We start from the raw sequence: 19708 nt of genomic DNA on the forward strand, positions 1-19708 counted from the left end.
TCAAGGCCATTATTATAAAGTTGTTTTTAAGTCTCTTATTCTCTCCCTTCAAGGCCACTTCATGTTTATTTTCAAGAAGAGCAGCAGGTTTTCCCAGCAGGCTTTGCTGCGCAGTCCTACATTCCAGCAAGCAAATTCAGATTGCGTCATGACCTTCTGGTAAGTGATGAAGAAGTGACTGAAGGCTCAGACCTTACCTCTTTCTAAGCTTGGTGAAATATATTAATTAAAAATTAATCAAAATAATATTATAGTTAAAAATGTATGTTAATATTTGCAAAAAACAAATCAAAATATTCTTCACTGCTTTACAGTATTTTATTTTTTTTTTTCTTCACATTAAGTGTTCAGATTTTAATAGTAATGTTGATTGTTTTGCATACAGGCACTATAATTCTGGCCATTCTGTTGGTGCTGCTGAAATGCATCTGCTGATAGATGGCTTAGACAGCATCACTCTACTTTGGCAAACACTTTACAACCAAGGTAACCAGTGGCACCCGGTAACTGTCCAGATTGGCAGGCAGACCAGGCCTTTCTACATCTCAGTTGCAAAACTGAGCCTGGCTGTGTATGAGGGAGTCTCTGCCCTAGATGATATTATGTTCCATAACTGCTCATTGCCCGAGGCTGTGGAGATGTGCCCTACTCCGTATCACTTTCACTGCCACCAGAGCAAAGCATGTGTGAACTATTCTCTGATCTGTGACCTGATCGATGACTGTGGAGATGGAACAGACGAGGAAAACTGCTGTCAGTATTAGTGGAGTTTTAAATGGTCATCAAAGCAGTTTATTGTTTGACGTTAGCTCTTTTTGGTCAATCAGTTTACAATAATCTTTTCTTTTTCTATCAGCCCCAGAGCTAATGTGTGACTTTGAGGAAGGCCTGTGCAGCTGGACTCAGGAACATGAGGTGGATATGTTTGATTGGACCCGTATCCAAGCACCCACTCCCACTTTCAACACAGGCCCATGGAAGGACCACACACATGCCAATGCGGATGGCCACTTCCTCTATATCGAATCTTCAGAGCCACAGAAGTTCAAAGACACCGCCGTTCTTATCAGTCTGCCTTTTCTTCCAACTCCTCACCGAGGTCCTGAACCCAAAGCACTGTGCATTTTCAGATTCCACTATCACATGTTTGGGCAGAATGTATTCCGATTGGCTGTGTATATGCGCACACGTAACAGTGGGCGGGGAAACTTGTTGTGGGTTCGCTATGGTGACCAAGGCAACTTCTGGCACAGGGAGATACTGCCAATCAACAGCGCCCACCACTTTCAGGTGAGTCATTGATCAGTATTACGGGTACTGAAGAGGATGGGTCTTACAGGGGTAATGGTGTCCTCGTGTGCCGCTGAATCCTTTGACTGAACCTTTGGCTGCTCCTAGACCTATTATGCCCCCTTTTACAAGATGTAAAATAAGTCTCTGATGTCCCCAGAGTGTGTATGTGAAGTTTTAGCTCAAAATACCCCACAGATAATTATTTATAGCATGTTAAAATTGTCACTTTTTGGGGTTGAGCAAAAATGCGCCGTTTCAGTGTGTGCCCTTTAAATGCAAATGAGCTGCTGTGCTCGTCCTAAGAGGGCGGAGTTTCAACAGCTGATTCTCCGGTGTCAGGATTCAGTCAGGACGCACTATAATGTCAGAAAGTGAATATATGCTGCATGGAGATAGAACACGTATAGTTTAGTTAAATTACAGTTATAACTTACAGCTATGGAAAAAATTAAGAGACCACTTAACATTTAACACTTAACTTGGAGTGGTCTCTTAATTATTTTTTTTCATAGCTGTATATTATTGTAGGGGAATTTTACAGTTAAAGACCCAAAAGACCAGATATGATGAATAAATACCCACAGTCAAAGTTTAAAAAAATAATAAATTGAAGAAAATTTTACTGAAGAATAGTTTGCGGTTTCATCAGCAGAAGCCAGCTTCAATTCTCACAAGGAGTTCGTAGGCCGCTCTGTGTACATTCACATTTCCACAACATTTATACTCAACATTTATAACAGAATCAACTAACTACGTCATTACTTCAGGTTGAATGATTCTGATTGGCTAAGAAAAATAGACAAATTTGGTAATCTTCCACACATGGACGGATAGCCAGAAGCATATCTCCATTCGTCACGATGATGACGAGGGGACCCTGGACCCAGGGTACTGGATGTCCTTTTGGGGTCATGAAACGGCGTCTGCTGGTCTCAAGCAGAGTGGCAGTTGTCCACCAGTACAAAGGGACCTGCCCAGAACACTTAGCGCACATACACAGATACACATGATTCGCAGCGTCTTCAAGGTTGAAGTTGATCTGAGCTCTGTTCTGAGCAGGAAACTTTACCAAAACATACTGATAACATGTTCTTTTCTCTCAGTGAGAGGTCAGATAATATTAAAAATGATTTTCTAGGGTTTGAAAAGGAAAATAAATGCTTTAACATACATTGAAGAAGCCATTCAAATCATTTAACAGAAAGATGTTGATTAATAACTTAAAAGATATATATTGTATATCTTTTTGTTTTTATCCACTATATTAGTACAAGCCAGTTTACCAATGAGTTTTATAACATTTATTGTGCTTCACACAAAAGATGAAGCGTCTGTTTTAACACTAGAAAATCTCTGTAAGAGCTTAATAAAACACAGTGCAAGTGTGCATTAAAATATTATCCATAATCTCTCTCTCTCTCTCTCTCTCTCTCTCTCTCTCTCTCTTTCCCTTGCATTATCATCAACATACATAGCGAAGTACACAGAAACACTCGTTACAACTAACAGTTAACAAATATAGGCTATAAAGACCTTAAGCCTTTTCGGTGGTGCTTAATAAACTGGTAAACTTTATATCTGTAAAGTGTTAAGTTAGCCTGACTTCGTCATAATCATATTCTAGGCAGAATGTGAGTCTGATACTGCTCCATTGCACTTGAATTATGGGGCGTGTCTTCACCTGCAACAGTTATCAATACCATAACCAGCTGATTTGGCGACGCTTGCCGTTATACGCTAGCTGTTGTACAGCAACAAAATGCCCTCGGCTGCTATTTGGAACCAAAAGCAACCCGTTTGTTTTTTTTTTTACTAAAAAAGCGACCTTGTCAAAAAAGACATCCCGTGTGAATACACCTGAACGTTTTTTTTTCCTGACTGAATCAGTACGTTTCAGCGAATTGGTTGAGTGAATGAATCAAATGACTCCCTCATAAACACTCCATTGCCGCCACCTACTGGCATACTGATGTAACCTGCAGAAAGACGCTACCCACCACTAATGCACAGACTGTCTGGCGATAAAAATATAAGATGGGAAGGAAAATTATATTTCAATGTTTTTATCCACTATATTAGTACAAGCCAGTTTACCAATGAGTTTTATAACATTTATTGTGCTTCACACAAAAGATGAAGCGTCTTTTTTAACGCTAGAAAATCTCTGTAAGAGCTTAATAAAACACAGTGCAAGTGTGCATTAAAATATTATCCATAATCTCTCTCTCTCTCTCTCTTTCCCTTGCATTATCATCAACATACATAGCGAAGTACACAGAAACACTCGTTACAACTAACAGTTAACAAATATAGGCTATAAAGACCTTAAGCCTTTTCGGTGGTGCTTAATAAACTGGTAAAATTTATATCCGTAAAGTGTTAAGTTAGCCTGACTTCGTCATACTCATATTCTAGGCAGAATGTGAGTCTGATACTGCTCCATTGCACTTGAATTATGGGGCGTGTCTTAACCGAACCAGTAAAAAAAAAACTCTGCACTCAATTGGATAGACCTACAACCAATCAGAGCAACGCAGTAAGTGACGTATGTTGAACTTGTACTTAAACTTTTGCCGAATCCCGTTGGAAGGACGGCAAACACATCTTTCCCATCGACAAATGCCTTGATTGCGGTTCTTTGTTAATGCGCTGTCGATTTCTTTTATTACAGACGTGATAGCGGAATCTAAACATCTTACTTCTCCAGCTGCAGTCATCGTTGGTGAAAACCAATTCAACCCAAGCGCTCTTTGATGACGTGGGTGGTTATGTAACCGCAGATAGCCTGTCCATCATCGATTAAAGCCCGCCCTGGCAATTTGATTGGCTCTGCCTTCTGGGAGCCGAGCATAATTACTCCACAATGGATCGAGTCCAGACCGAACTTCCCGTCCAAAAAATGTTGTGGGCGGGGTTCGGGCTGGCACCCAGGCTAGTGTTAAGTGATTCGCACAGACGATTTTCGGTAGAGTTGAGGGAGCATTTTCTTTGAAAACAAAATGAATCCACCTCGTCTTCAGCGACTCAGATTTAGGGAGTAAATGGAGAGAACTATTTGGATTAATCCATCCAGCTACAGAACACCTAAATCGCTTGGGAGACATTCTCATCAGTGCAGTAATGGGGGACGTGTAAACTCTCTGTGAACGCACTCAGGGCGGTTCTATGTTCAAACAGCAGTGTCTGTCAACATTCGTGGGTGTGGCCTGTGGCTAAAGTGACGTCACACTGCCAGGGATCTGGAAATGGCTTGTGCTGAGACACTTCTTATGATTTATGGGGATTAAAAAAAGGAAAGATTGGATTTTTATCATTATAGGGTGGTTGTGTACACAGACTGCCAACACACATTTATAGCCAAACACCATGCAAAAGTGAATTTTGCATAATAGGTCCCCTTTAAATGCACTCTATTTCTGCTGATGTGTAATATTAAATTTCTCAGGAATGCAATACTTTTTGCAAGAGAATGCAAAATCATTGAAATATAATTTTCCTTCCCATCTTATATTTTTATCGCCAGACAGTCTGTGCATTAGTGGTGGGTAGCGTCTTTCTGCAGGTTACATCAGTATGCCAGTAGGTGGCGGCAATTGAGTCTTTATGAGGGAGTCATTTGATTCATTCACTCAACCAATTCGCTGAAACGTACTGATTCAGTCAGGAAAAAAAAAACGTTCAGGTGTGTTCACACGTGATGTCTTTTTTGACAAGGTCGCTTTTTTAGTAAAAAAAAAAACCAAACAGGTTGCTTTTGGTTCCAAATAGCAGCCGAGGGCATTTTGTTGCTGTACAACAGCTAGCGTATAACGGCAAGCGTCGCCAAATCAGCTGGTTATGGTATTGATAACTGTTGCAGGTGATGGTTTCGTTAACTACTAGTAGACGATACACTTAAGGCTGGTTCACACTGTGCGATTTTGGCCACGATTTGGTCGTCTGAGACAAATTTTGCAAATCCTAAAAGATTCCTATAATCCTAGCCTAAAATCTGTTGTCTTTGATCACTAGTTTGACATGTTCACTGACAGCCGGTTAATCACCGTCGCGATCAAATTTTACCTCAGACGAAATTCTGGCAGTGTCAGAAGATTTGGCGCACAATCCTCCAGTGTGACTTCTCCTACAACGAACATCAAATTGTCTTCATTTTTCAAGACAATCCATGATCAAAATTAATGATAGCGATTACTTTGTTAGCCACCATTTCAGTCCCGTGTGTAATGCAGCTCACTGTCATCGAATGTGTGTTTTGATGATGTAAAACTCCGGATAAGTTTTCATGCACGCCTCCGTTTTTAATGATTCTTGACTGTCGTGCAGACTGACATTAATGACAGCTGAGATCCCACAGTGTGACATGAGGATCATGTTCGTACAGTCTGACAAGTAACCATCGCAAAGGACTATTATAAATCGCACAGTGTGAACCCAGCTTAAGCCAAATACAGACTGCACGATTTTAGCCCCGATTTTGGCTCGCCGACAGGTTGAGAAATCGCTGACAAATGCCCGAAATCACAGGCAAATCGGTGCTCGTTCACGTGAGTGACAATCACGCAGTGTGAATGAGCAAAGACGCGATCTGAGAGAATCGCCGACGAGTCGCCGACACCCGTGAGATATTTGGCATGCTAAATATCTGGACCTAGCCTGACTTCGTCATACTCATATTCTAGGCAGAATGTGAGTCTGATACTGCTCCATTGCACTTGAATTATGGGGCGTGTCTTAACCGAACCAGTAAAAAAAAAAAACCTCTGCACTCAACTGGATAGACCTACAACCAATCAGAGCAACGCAGTAAGTGACGTATGTTGAACTTGTACTTAAACTTTTTCCGAATCCCGTTGGAAGGACGGCAAACACATCTTTCCCATCGACAAATGCCTTGATTGCGGTTCTTTGTTCGTCTTTTAAAATTAATGCACTGTCGATTTCTTTTATTACAGACGTGATAGCGGAATCTAAACATCTTACTTCTCCAGTTGCAGTCATCTGCAGCCGCTGTACCACCTGACCGCTGTAGATTAATTTAGGGTTGATAGTGGTGCCATGGAAACGCTTAATTCCCAGTCAAAGGACGTGAACAGCTCCGAATATAATGTCACGTGTTGTCATTTCAAGATACCGGTAAATACGAGGTGACGTGAACGCAGCTTTACTCCACAATGGATCGAGTCCAGACCGAACTTCCCGTCCAAAAAATGTTGTGGGCGGGGTTCGGGCTGGCACCCAGGCTAATCTGGACCTGTCGGCGATTCAAAATCCTGCTGTGTGAAAAGTGTTCTGACTGAAAACTATATCGGTGATGACCGACAGCCAATGAGAGAGCAAGATACAAAGCAGCGGGGAGTTCGGGGAGGAGTTAAAGACCACAATAGGCTTGTTTGTGATGAGCAAATTCTGCGCAGAACCGATCACCAGTGATCACCGCGAGATGCATGCCGGTTAGAAATGTGTCCGAGGGTGGTCCGCCTTGCTCTGATGTCATGCTGACGTGTGTCAAAAACCTCTCGCGAGGGCGAGGCGGCCTCATCAGATTCTGCAGTCGAGCGCAGTTGCTATCGACTGCGCTGACCAAAAGCATGATGGGAAACGACTTGCTGACGACACAGCTTAAAGCTTATTGGTTTAAACAACATTGATGTATTGATCTCTTTTAAAAATGTTTGATTTTAAAACACTAACACCATGATTTTACGCGTATAAATTATGTGTGAATATTCCAAAAGTCTCTGACAGTGCGATCTCTCTATGGGTTATGTGATTGTTATCATATTTATAAAAATATATAAAACATGTCTGTAATTAAAATAAAAATGATTGGTACACACATCCTTCGAATGGAAATAAATATCAAGTACTTTGGGTGTATTGTTCATTATGTTTATTTTCATATAAAAGCAACAGAACGTAAATTACATCCAGTTTATCAGCAACACAGCGCACAAGTGTGAATCCCGCGATATCCGCCTTTGATATCGCAGGTGTCTGATGCACTACAAGAACGGAGAATTGTCCGTCTTGCCTGTACTTTTTTCACTCCTCCCCTCACTGCAGCCGCCTACTCTCGGCTGAACTTCAGGCGAGGCTAGGCGCATCTCAAACAAGCCTACTATCAGCAAGCATGGCTTCATTCACATAAACATTACAATTCTATCAAACAGAAACAAAGCACAAACATTCAACAGCAGCACATTGAAAAGTTATTTATTTACCTCCAACTCTCGTTGCAGAACACACTCCTCAAACACAGTCTCCCCAAACATTTCCTCCTCCATATTCTTCTTTTCTTTTTCTTGTTTTTGCTGCAAATCAGCGCACAGGCAATTCGTATTTCAAGCTTCTTGCGGGCTACCGTTTTTAATAATAATAATAACAATAACTCCGGTCTTGCATGCGTGATATCCATAGACTGGTGATATCGCGTTGTTTCTTTGTCACATCTCGCGTGTGTTTGGTTGTGAAACGTAGTTTGCATGCCAGCTTGTCGGCGATTTTTCCTATTGTAAAGTCATGCAGTGTGAAACCTTCTGTCGCCGATCCATCGTGCAGTTTGAACACAGCAGCGACTGAATGCTTGCCAAGATAATCATGCAGTGTGAAAAGAACAATGACCCGACTACTTTGAAAATCGTGCAGTCTGAACTGGGCTTACCTGAACAACCAAGGATCTGTCCAATCTTTGCCCACACAGCCTCTTTATAAGTTACAACTTAAGTCCATCTACCGGCACCTTATCCATTTTTTTCTTATTATGGAAACGTCAGGTCTCGCTACTCGCTTGTCATTGGTTATTTGTCAAAAATGTGCTTGACATAGGGTTTTTCTTTCTTTCAGAAAAGTTGACTTTTTTCAACTTCAAAAGGCGCTCTGAGCTGCAGTCGGCGGTGGCTTGGCGTTAAAAAAACACTCAGGACTTTTTTGAAAGCACGGTTTACTCCATAGGATTGTAAAACAGATGCTGGCAGCTTAAAAAAGACGACCAGTGTGAATAGCCTAGACGCGCTACGGCTGAATTAGTCGTGGCTTTGTTTGGAGACATTTTCGTTGGCGGAGCAAGAATAGACAAATTAACTGCCAACTGCAAGCTGCAAAATAAAGATGGCCTCTTCTGCCTTCATTCTTGCTGCTACAGATTTTAGTGGAGGGGACAGTTGGTGATGACTTCAGAGGAGATATTGCCATAGATGATCTGTCTTTCCTTGGCTGTCAGCCATATGAAGGTGAAATAACAATGACTGGATAGTGTGATCATGGAACTATGGTTGCACATTTCATTATTTTAAGGTAAAATATGGTGTTTGTAACTATGTGTGTTTATCCTTGTATAGGTGAATTGCCCTCAAAAGAGCCCAGCACCTCTGCCCCACTGTTCACCGTGTCAGCACCACCCCCTCATAGCTGCCCCCCTGACCAGTTTGTGTGCTCAACTACAAGAGAGTGTGTGAACCTCAGTCAAGTGTGCGATTTCACACCCGACTGCTCCGATAGCTCTGATGAAGAGCACTGTGGTATCTATCTATCTATCTATCTATCTATCTATCTATCTATCTATCTATCTATCTATCTATCTATCTATCTATCTATCTATCTATCTATCTATCTATCTATCTATCTATCTATCTAAATTGTATTGCTCCCCAACTGACAATTTACTAACTATAAGTAACTTGTAACTACATCATGCCAACTTATTCTACTAACCTGAACAGAACACTAACACCTAACCCTACAGTCTACTAATAAGTTACGTTTAGTCAACAGAATGTTCAAAAGTGACCATCAAAAAAAAGTGTTACCGAAAAATGGATCAAATGCAGCCTTGGTGAACCTAATCTTTTAAAAGCATTAAAAACCTTCTGATATTACTGCTCTCTGTTCTCAGTGAAGCAGTATTGTGATTTTGAAGGTGGCATGCTTTGTGGATGGTATTTAAGTGATCCAGCCACTCCTGTTCCTCCACATGCCTTTCGCTGGCAGACCGGACAAGGGGAGAGTATTCACCATGGAGAAGAGAACCACAGACCTGCTAACGACCACACACTGTGAGCAAAGACAGAGCACCATCATTTGCTGGAATGTGTTTGCGATTTCATTTATAAATGCATGGTCAGGTTTGCATGTATGTCGGTGTGTTTTCTGCTTTGTGTTTACTCATCTGTACACATGTACTGTCTGCAGTGGTTCTTCACAGGGTTGGTATATATTTGCGGACAGCTCCAATGGAGGATATGGTCACACCACTGATCTCTTGACTGCTCCCATCAAAATAACAGGACCCCAGTGCACTCTGGTGTTCTGGTATCACATGAGTGGCTTCACTGTTGGAACTCTGCAGGTACAATTATCTAGAAATTATGAATATAATTGTTATTCATTTGCTGCCTTGGTAACCCAAGCCTTGAAAACATCAAAACATATTATTAATGTGACAGTAAATTTCATGCTTCATTTTGTATAAAATGTTTGTTATGATGTATTTTCCAGAGAACAATTTGCAGTTTGTCAAAACAATCCCAAACTTGTATGTGCAGGTCTTCATCAAATCAGGTACTGTCACACATGAAGTTTGGTCCCAAAATGGTAACCAAGGCAGCAGCTGGAGGCGTGGTGAGGTCTTCATAGGAATCCGTCATAACATCCAGGTCAGTGTTTCTGAAGTGAATGAATGAATGATTGGAGTAAATGCTTTGACTTTTTCAAAAATAAGTCTTTTAATTTACTGTATTTTCCCTCTGGTTCCCTAATTATTAAGAACTGAATACTTTTACTCAATAAACACAGCACTGAAAAATTGATTCAGTATAGATGCATTGAACTGATCAAAGGTGACAGTAAAGACAAACAAAACAATTATATATTTCAAATAAATGCCTGTTTTCGTCAAAGAATCCTGGTTGATGATATAATAAATGTTTCTTGAGCACCAAATCATTTATATTACAATGATTTCTGAAGGATCATGTGACACTAAAGACTGGAGTAATGATGCTGAAAATTCAGCTGTGATCACAGGAATAAATTACATTTTAAAATGTATTAAAATAGTTATTTTAATTTGTAATAATATTTCACAATATTACCGTTTGATCAAATAAATGCACTCTTAGTGAGCAAAAGAGGCTTCTTTCAAAAACATTTTAAAAAAATCTTACCGACCTCAAACCTTTGAACTGTATGTCAACCATGTAAACAAATTTTATATGATTTGTTATAAAAATCATGAAAATAGTTACCTTTTTATAAAGGTGATCGTAGAACTTTTGTGTTCAGTATTCCTGAATTGAACAGCAAAATGTTAAGTGTCAGGCTGATGTTTGAACTGTTGATGCTTTGATCAGAAATATCATGACCTTTTCTCCATCTGGCCCTTGCATCATTAATATTTATCAACACTGCATATATATAAACACTCTTACAAACATGATACCCTCACTTGTTAGTGCTAAGTGCCCTTTTGCTGTGTACTATTAGGGGCCTTAGTGCCCTTTAACTTATGCAGCAGCTCTCAAGCACTTCCAATTCAACTCCTTATACAGTATATGTACAGTAAACACCATCTTGACAGTTTTTCTTGTTGACAGTCAGTTGACTCTGAGTGATGTACACAGTATTACAGCTTTTACATCAGTCTGTTTACCTGACTTATCTCATAGATTAAATATGAATTTGCACTTTGTGCATTTGACTATACACCCATATGAAAGTATTGTGGAGCATATGCAGTACAATAGTTTACTGCAGTTTAACAGCATGTGTATTTTGGTTTTTAAAAATCAATAGGTGGTTTTTCGAGCCAAGCGGGGCATCAGCTACATGGGGGATGTTGTTGTTGATGACGTGGCATTTGTGGACTGTGCCCCTCCAATAACGTCTAATCTTCCTTGTCATAACAACGAGTTCATCTGTGCCAACGGTCACTGTATCTCTGAGGACAACTTGTGTGACTTTATTGATCACTGTGGAGATGGCTCAGATGAGAATCATTACATATGCAGTGAGAAACAAATCTATCATTCTCTTTCCTGTTGTCAGTCACAGATTTTGTGAATGGAATAATTTTACATCTGACAAACATACTGTATTAAATGTGTTTTGCTTGTGCAGTCATGTTTGTTTTAAAGGGACGGGTTAACCAAAAATTAAAATATTGTCAAATTTTACTTCTCTTCATGTCTTTCCAAACCTTATGGCTTTCTTTGTTCTACTACAGTATGGAGCACAAAAGAAAGAGATATATATATATTTTTTGTTTTGTTTTGTTTTTGGCCATATAAAGGACTGTTGTTGTTTGGACACCAACATTCTTCAAAATATGTTCTTTTGTGTCCTGCAGAAGAAGGTCAGTCCTACAGGTTTGGAATGACATGAGGGTGAGTGAATGATGACAATTTTCATTTTCGCAGTCCAGTATTATTAACAGTATTAATATTTTCTTTTTCCAGAGGGATTCAGTGGTCGCTGCGATTTTGAATTTGACCTTTGCTTATGGAGACAGAGCCAAGATGATGACTTTGATTGGTTGATAAAACCAGGAAATATGCACACTCATGGGACTGGACCATCCGCTGATCACACCCTCCGTAACCCATCAGGCCACTACTTATATCTAGAAGGATCCTTCCCACAGACAACTGGACATATTGCCCAAATCCTTGGACCTCTTTTCCATCACCACAGCAAGGAATGCAAAGTGAGTGCTCACTGGTTTTTTATGTGATTAATTCAGTGTAGTCCAAGATCAATTTGTACTTGCATTACATTAAGAACAATTACAATGGAAACAATCAACAAAGCAAAAAAGCAGGAGTGATAGTTGTGACACTTCCATAGACTTCCCCTTGTGACCAGTGGTTAGATGATTTTTGTTTTTTTTTGTCTCGTTCATATGTTCCTGCTTCCTTTTTTCATGGAAAAGGCATCTCTGTGATCAGCATCTCTGTGATCTGTGGGGAAGATGCTGACATAGACTTCTGAAAACCATTTGCAGAAGTTAACAGTTGGTAGTTTTCCATTTTCAAAAATGTTTGCGTTCCAAAAATCTGACTGCGTTCCATCCCAATAAATGGCTTAGAAAGACAAGTAGCTAACACTTTAATATAGGGAACACTTATAATCTATTAACTACGACTTTTCTCTCAATAAACTCCTAATTTACTGCTTATTAATAGTTGTTAAGTTTAGGTATTTGGTAGGATTAAAAAATGTAAAATAAGGTCATGCAGAATAAGGCATTAATATATGCTTAATAATTACTAATAAATAGCCAATATTCTAGTAATATGCATGCTAACAAGCAACTAGTTAAAAGACCCCGAAATAAAGTGTTACTGAAAAGTAATGTATTGAAATTTGTATAGATTATTTTGTTACAGTGAAATTGTCACATTATGTTTTTATGGCACAATTAACTCTTTTATCTGAAAAGACAAAGGTAAATTTGATCTTGTGTTTACATATGGCTTCTCTAGAACTCAGATGGATTCACAGCCCTGGACAATACAGAGGAAATTCTTTGAATAATATGTGTGATATATTAAAGAAGTTTTGATATATTGATATTTTCAATTAGATCATTTGCACAATGATATCTAAGTACAGTAACTAATTACATTTACTCAAATACTTTACAACACTGGGAATTAAGTATCTTTTATACCAACTTTATAGTTTTACTGAGTATCAAAGATTTTAGCAACTTTTATCTACTTGACTACTTTTTGAATAAGTATATGTATTCTCTACTCCAATACATTTGTGAAGAGATGCAATCACTTTTTTTGCATTTTGCATGGCACCTAACTATTTCTGCAGCAGTTTATTTATGCTACAAAAGAAGTGATATTGCCATCTACAAAGCATATCTTGTGTGTTTTGCCGTTACAAAGGCTACTTCACACGAATGTGAGTGTAGTAGCTGGTAGTTGCTGAATCGCAGGTGTTTCATATATGAGATGAGGACATGACTGCAGCCGGTGATGAGGCCAAATTACCAGCACATCCAGTGCAAGTAGACTTTGACTATTTAATTGTACTTAACATTATTTTATCTTTTATATTGAGAACTTTTGGAAGGATATTGATTATTCTCTTTTGCCCTTGAGCACTTGAGATTAACTGTCACTTGAGTGTTTGTGGACATTTAGAGGCTGTTTTTGTCAGCCTTGATTTATTGCAATTTTGAGATGTTTATTTTCTAAAATCAAAATAAAACTGCACATGTCATTGCTCTGCTCACAAATCTCTCGGGTGTTGAGGACTAGAGCATCTTTGGCTTGATGAAGGACCATAACCTTCAACTCAACTTTGCGAAGACAGAACTGTTTGTGGTCTCAGCCAACCCAGCATTTCATCACAACTTCTCTATACAGCTAGGTTCGTTAACCATAACTCCTTCTAGGGCAGCCAGGAACTTTGGAGTTGTGATTGATTGATCAGTTAAGCTTCAAAGACCATATTACTACAACGGCCCACTCCTACAGATTTGCTTTATACAGCATTAGGAAGATTAGACCCTTCCTGTCAGAGCAGGCCACACAACTCCTAGTCCAAGCTCTTGTTGTCTCCTGACTGGACTATTGTAATGCTCTCTTAGCGGGCCTTCCGGCATGTACTATCAAGCCTTGTCAACTGATCCAGAATGCTACGGCAAGAGTGGTCTTCAATGAGCCGAAGAGAGCACACATCGCAGCTCTCTTCATCAGTTTGCGCAGGCTGCCGATAGCCACTCACATCAAATTCAAGGCATTGATGTTTGCCTACAAGACAACCACTGGCTCTGCACCAAAGCACCTAAACTCACTAGTTCAGATTTATGCGCCCTCCAGAAGCGTGCGTTCTGCAAGTAAACGACGCTTCGTGGTACCATCCCTACTTAAATGTCTTAATTGAACTAAGGGTCTAATCTTGGCTTAATCTAAGCCTTGTCTGTGAAACCGGCCTAAGACTTTTCCTCAAGTTGTATTGGATTTGGTGAACTTGTAATGGAGTCATTTACACTGTAAGATATCTGTAACTTTACTCAAGTATGGTTTTTAGGTACTCTTTACACCTTAATTAATTCCTTAATTTTGAGAATATTTAATTCCCCTGCAATTTTGAATCTATAGATTGGAATATAATGGGAGGAAGTGAATGTCAGGATTTGTCTCTGTTACAATGAAACGCATAACCCTGTCATTGAGCCAGCCGGCAGCACTCCATCATCCTGTCAAACACACACACACACACAGTGTCTGTGAGAAAGAGGAGCTTCTTTCAAAGCTCACATTGGTTTATGTGTGAAGACAATCATGTTCTTGGATCTCCTCTAACTTGACAGACTGCGTTCGTTCTTTTTAGAAGTGTGTATGTGCGTGTGTGTGAGGTAATTGGACCACAGAGGCTCGTTTTCCCATTGTCCTCCCATTCAGTTTCCATCAATCAATCACAAGAAGCAGCTGAAGAGGAGGAGTTTCTGTGTGTACTTGTCAGCCTTGGTTAGATGTTTTTAGACATTGTAAATGACAATTAAATTAAATGACAATTTTTGTTGTTGTTTAGATTTTGCGTTATATGCTTTGGGAAAGTAGCAAATGTGTGCGTGTGTACGTACTTGTGAGTGGATGCATGACGCAATCAAATGTCTGATCTTGAAAGGTCAGACTCTTCCACTTGTTCACCAGTCAACCAGACACTGACAGGAGCTATTTACACATACATACAGAAACAGAAGAAGAATATCAGTCATCATAACAAGCAAAATCTATCAATAAATGACAAAACCTTACAAGGCTTTCTGCCAGAGAGAGACCACAGTGCCAGACTATCTTAGAAAGTGCATGACTGGTACAGCCATTGACTGAGTCTAGAAATTCATATGGAAATAGGCTGAATATGTTTTTAGATTGGAACATAGTATTACATTATGACAAATTATCCAATTGACTTGTTTTTTGAATCATTTTTTGAGTCATTGAATCATTCACTCAACTGATTTGTTCAAAACACTGATTCATTCAGGAGCGATTTGGCGTTTCGGGAGCCTGAAACTGGGTCCCAGAGTAAATCTGAAAACGACACTCTTGCGTTTTCGTGTGCACAGCCAATTCGTATATTTTGTGAGACAATGATGTCATCACCCCACATCTCGAATTACAGTGTTATTTATATATATATATATATATTTATATTTACTGGTCTGACAAGTATACAGTACAGTCCAAAAGTTTGGAACCACTAAGATTTTTAATGTTTTTAAAAAGTTTTGTCTGCTCACCAAGGCTACATTTATTGAATTAAAAATACAGTAAAAACAGTAATATTGTGAAATATTATTACAATTTAAAATGACTGTTTTCTATTTGAATATATTTCACAAAGTAATTTATTCCTGTGATGGCAAAGCTGAATTTTCAGCATCATTACTCCAGTCTTCAGTGTCACATGATCCTTCAGAAATCATTCTAATATGCTGATCTGCTGCTCAAGAAACATTTAATGTGTACAATTGTACAAAATATTTGTGTACAATATTTTTTTTCAGGATTATTTGATGAATAGAAAGTTCAAAAGAACAGTGTTTATCTGAAATCTAATTTTTTTGTAACATTATAAATGTCTTTACTGCCACTTTTGATTGATTTAATGCATCCTTGCTGAATAAAAGTATTAATTTCTTTAATTTCTTTAAAAAAAATAAAAATTCTTACTGACCCCAAACTTTTGAACGGTAGTGTATAATGCTACAGAAGCTTTGTATTTCAGATAAATGCTGTTCTTTTGAACTTTCTATTCATCAATTAATCCTGAAAAAAAAGTACACAACTGTTTTCAACATTGAAAATAATCATAAATGTTTCTTGAGCAGCAACTCAGCATATTAGAATGATATCTGAAGGATCATGTGACACTGAAGACTGGAGTAATGATGCTGAAAATTCAGCTTTGCATCACAGGAATAAATTACTTTGTCAAATATATTTAAATAGTACACAGTTATTTTAAATTGTAATAATATTTCACAATATTACTGTTTTTTACTGTATTTTTAATGCAATAAATGTAGCCTTTGTGAGCAGACAACTTCTTTTAAAAACATTAAAAATCTTACTGTACGCCATAGTTTTGAGTCGTTTCCAGTGGTTTCGTGTGTATGCAGATATTTGAGACAACGCCATGTTTACAGAATTTTTTTTTAGAACGAGGGGAGAAAAAAAGATCAGATAGGGAAAACTCTGGCTTCTTGTGGATGTGGCCTGAGACAAAGTAATAACGCAGCCCTGCAGAGTTTAGTTCCAACCCTACTTCAACACATATACCTCTAGTTTCCAAATAAGCCTGAAGAACTTGATTAGCTGGATCACATGCATTTAATTAGGGTTGAAGTTAACTCTGCAGGGCTGTGGCCCTCCAGGAATTGAGTTTTGCGTCCCTAATCTAAAATGTAAGTTGGTTAACTACTACTTTGTTGATTGTTGTATAAAATATATTCCACTTGCAATTGTATTGCTGGTCAAAACATCAGCATACTGTGGCATATTTGCTTGTGACATTTTAGTTGACGTAACAATTATTTCTTTCTTGTCTGCTTTCCAAGATGGTCTTTTATGTCCACATGTCTGGTGACGGCATTGGCACTCTGAACGTGTATATGTTTACAAACTCCAGCCGCTCACTCTTACTCAGCCTCACTGGTAATCAAGGCAACTACTGGAGCAGACAGGAAGTGCCTCTCTCATCTTCTGAAAGCTTCCGCATTATGCTTGAAGGGAAGGTGGGCCTCAACACTCGAGTTCACATCTGCCTGGATGACATCATCTTCTCATCAGGCTGTATTCTTAGCAGCAGATTTAAGCCAGACACCACTCCCCGGTTACTCCCAGGTAGACTTGTACTAATGATGCCATATATACATGCAGTGCTATCAGTGTAAAGCTAACTGTGTAACAATCCTCCACAAATGTATAATCAATCTATGAGCTAGACTACTGACAATGAACATCCTTTTTATTATTTTTATTTTTCAGCATATTTGTTTTTCAATACCATGTTCAGGACAATAAGGCCAGAAAAAAAAAGCTGTTTAGAGAAACCGAAGTGTATGTTTCTGTGTGTGTGTGTGTGTGTGTGTCCACAGGATCTTGTCCACCAGGTTCTCTACAGTGTGAAAATGGCAATTGCTACAAGCAAGTGCAGAAATGTGACTTTACAGATGACTGCGGAGATGGAACTGATGAATTGGATTGTGGTACATCCTGCTCATTTGAACATGGTCGCTGTGGTTGGAAAAGCAGCCTGTCGGACACCTTTAGTTGGGCCCTTGGTGTCGGCTCCGTTCATATGATCAGACCTCCTCATGATAATACACTTAAGAATGAAAGTGGTAAGACTTTACTGTATACCACTGCATATGTACAACCAAAATGCATGGATCACACATAGAGGTCTAACCAAACTGCCACCCTAAGACCTTCAAACCCACATTAGAAACATACTGTAAATAATGTGTCTACAGCTCATCCACCCATTCATTAAAATTAAAGCATAATTAAAAATTTAATTACACTATTTTGATATTTTAAAACTCTGACTTCATAAATCACAGAGCATTCAAAATGATAATTGCAGCACATCCTGCACCTGCTGTTTAGATGATTGAAATAAAGAAGAGAAACAGAAATGTATTTCTCTGGGAAGGTTTGATTTTTTTTTTTTCTTTTTTTCTTTTTTTCTGCATTTTTCTGGTAATTGATGTAGCATTGAGACACAAGTTGAGGGTTAAGATTGTATTTATCTGCTTATGTTGTAATCTCCCTGTGAGACATCAGTACTTTGTAAAGGTTAGGTTGCAGAGATGGGGTGATACTTAAACTTCCAGTCATTTAGCCAGATCATTTGTTTTTGTTCATTTGATGCATGAGTTCACGTGCACTGCTCGTACAGTCTTAACGAATAATGGTAAATGAATCTGGCCCCCCGATAATGGTAGGTTATTAGATAAAATGAGGAAGAATAGAAAAAGAAAGTGATGGGAAGGTAGAGGGATGCGGCTTGATGCTTGTGTAAGGACCGAATGATTCGGATCCTCCCAAACTTGGTACACCCAGTCTGGTAGAATGAAAATGAATTTTCTAGTTTCTCTTGTAGACATGGTTTTAAGATTTCAGAACCCTGTCTCTTTAGTATAGCCGCCTTTATTGTTTTGGTGCCCTGCCTCACTTCATCTCAGCAAGATATCTTTATTATTCAAGTAGTTGTGAGCTTGCCATTCCTTCTGTGTCCTTTCATAAGCAAGGTTTTCTAGCATCAACAGAACCATATGAGTCCCATGATCTCATGAAAGCTACAGTAAGCTGGAAAATCCAGCTTATATAACCATTGTTTTTTCATACACAATCACAGTTTCGCTTCATCCATGTTTGAGTTCATCTGTTCATCCATTTTCAGAATTCCTAGACTTTCATTTGGTTTTATGCCAGATTAGGTTTAGTGCATCTAAAATTATATAGGTTACATTAAAAATACTATAGTGTACTATTTCCAGTGAGTATTTGAAATGCTCATGCATGCATGCATGCTTTTTAGGATGATAATGCCCACAACCACTTGTTCAGATTTTCTAATCGGTGGAAGAGGTGGAGTTTGCACTATATTTCAGGAGTCTGAGCATGCAGAGTTTTGTCAATCTCTTAAGTTTGGTTAGTTACAGTGAGTTTTGAAGTTGACCTACCAAAAGTTGCAAAAGTGTGTGAAGTTTGTGCCATTAAATCTTGACACTACTGCTGGATGAAGGCATTTTGTTTATGATATGAAAAGCTTTCACATACTGTAGGTACTACAATACACAATATTATTAATGTCAGTCTCTCTCTCTTCACAGGCCACTTTGTATATCTGGCAGCCACTCCATTGGGATTGAAAGGTGATAAAGCTCACATTAGAAGTTCTGTGTGGAAGGAGTCTAGTGTCACATGTAAACTTGCCTTCTGGTACTATATTTCTGAGAAAGCCACAGGAATCATCCGTCTATTTATTAAGGTAATTGACTAGATCTTACCAGGTGGAGCAAACATACAGTTCAACTGGAATATATCACTTAAATCAGGGAATGTGTGGAGGTGTTTATATAATAACTCTATTGACATAAGCTGAAACTTAAGACCGCAAATTGTCAAATTGCTGAAACATGTTCTTGCAAGAATTTTTTTCAGTGCTGTGTTATGTGGGATTCTTTGCTGACATAAACCATTAAGCACTTCAAGTTTATGCTACGAAACATACCTCAAGGGGGTTGTGAACATTGCATGAATTTGTGATTATGTGCAATAGATAACAGTTGCTATAGGAAGCTCCTCCATGTGAGAATAAAGGTTTTGTTTAAAAAACTAAGAGGGAATCACAAATTTAAAAAAAATAATGATGTGCATGG

At 38.8% G+C, this 19708-nt stretch overlaps 1 protein-coding gene across 1 annotated transcript in view; it reads left to right on the plus strand.

Annotated features, from left to right (window-relative positions):
- The window catches only part of malrd1 (MAM and LDL receptor class A domain containing 1), a 47674-nt gene that overhangs the window by 12734 nt on the left and 15232 nt on the right, over positions 1 to 19708 (plus strand). The window contains exons 8-20 of the mRNA XM_067402104.1: positions 54 to 159; positions 386 to 753; positions 857 to 1290; positions 8435 to 8522; positions 8631 to 8810; positions 9185 to 9344; positions 9481 to 9637; positions 9834 to 9944; positions 11083 to 11296; positions 11745 to 11992; positions 16877 to 17162; positions 17417 to 17662; positions 19160 to 19317. Coding sequence (XP_067258205.1) covers positions 54 to 159; positions 386 to 753; positions 857 to 1290; positions 8435 to 8522; positions 8631 to 8810; positions 9185 to 9344; positions 9481 to 9637; positions 9834 to 9944; positions 11083 to 11296; positions 11745 to 11992; positions 16877 to 17162; positions 17417 to 17662; positions 19160 to 19317 — 2756 coding nt within the window. The remainder of the gene's footprint in view (positions 1 to 53; positions 160 to 385; positions 754 to 856; positions 1291 to 8434; positions 8523 to 8630; positions 8811 to 9184; positions 9345 to 9480; positions 9638 to 9833; positions 9945 to 11082; positions 11297 to 11744; positions 11993 to 16876; positions 17163 to 17416; positions 17663 to 19159; positions 19318 to 19708) is intronic.

The sequence above is a fragment of the Chanodichthys erythropterus genome, chromosome 11, assembly GCF_024489055.1.
Source record: "Chanodichthys erythropterus isolate Z2021 chromosome 11, ASM2448905v1, whole genome shotgun sequence".
Classification (NCBI taxonomy): domain Eukaryota; kingdom Metazoa; phylum Chordata; class Actinopteri; order Cypriniformes; family Xenocyprididae; genus Chanodichthys; species Chanodichthys erythropterus.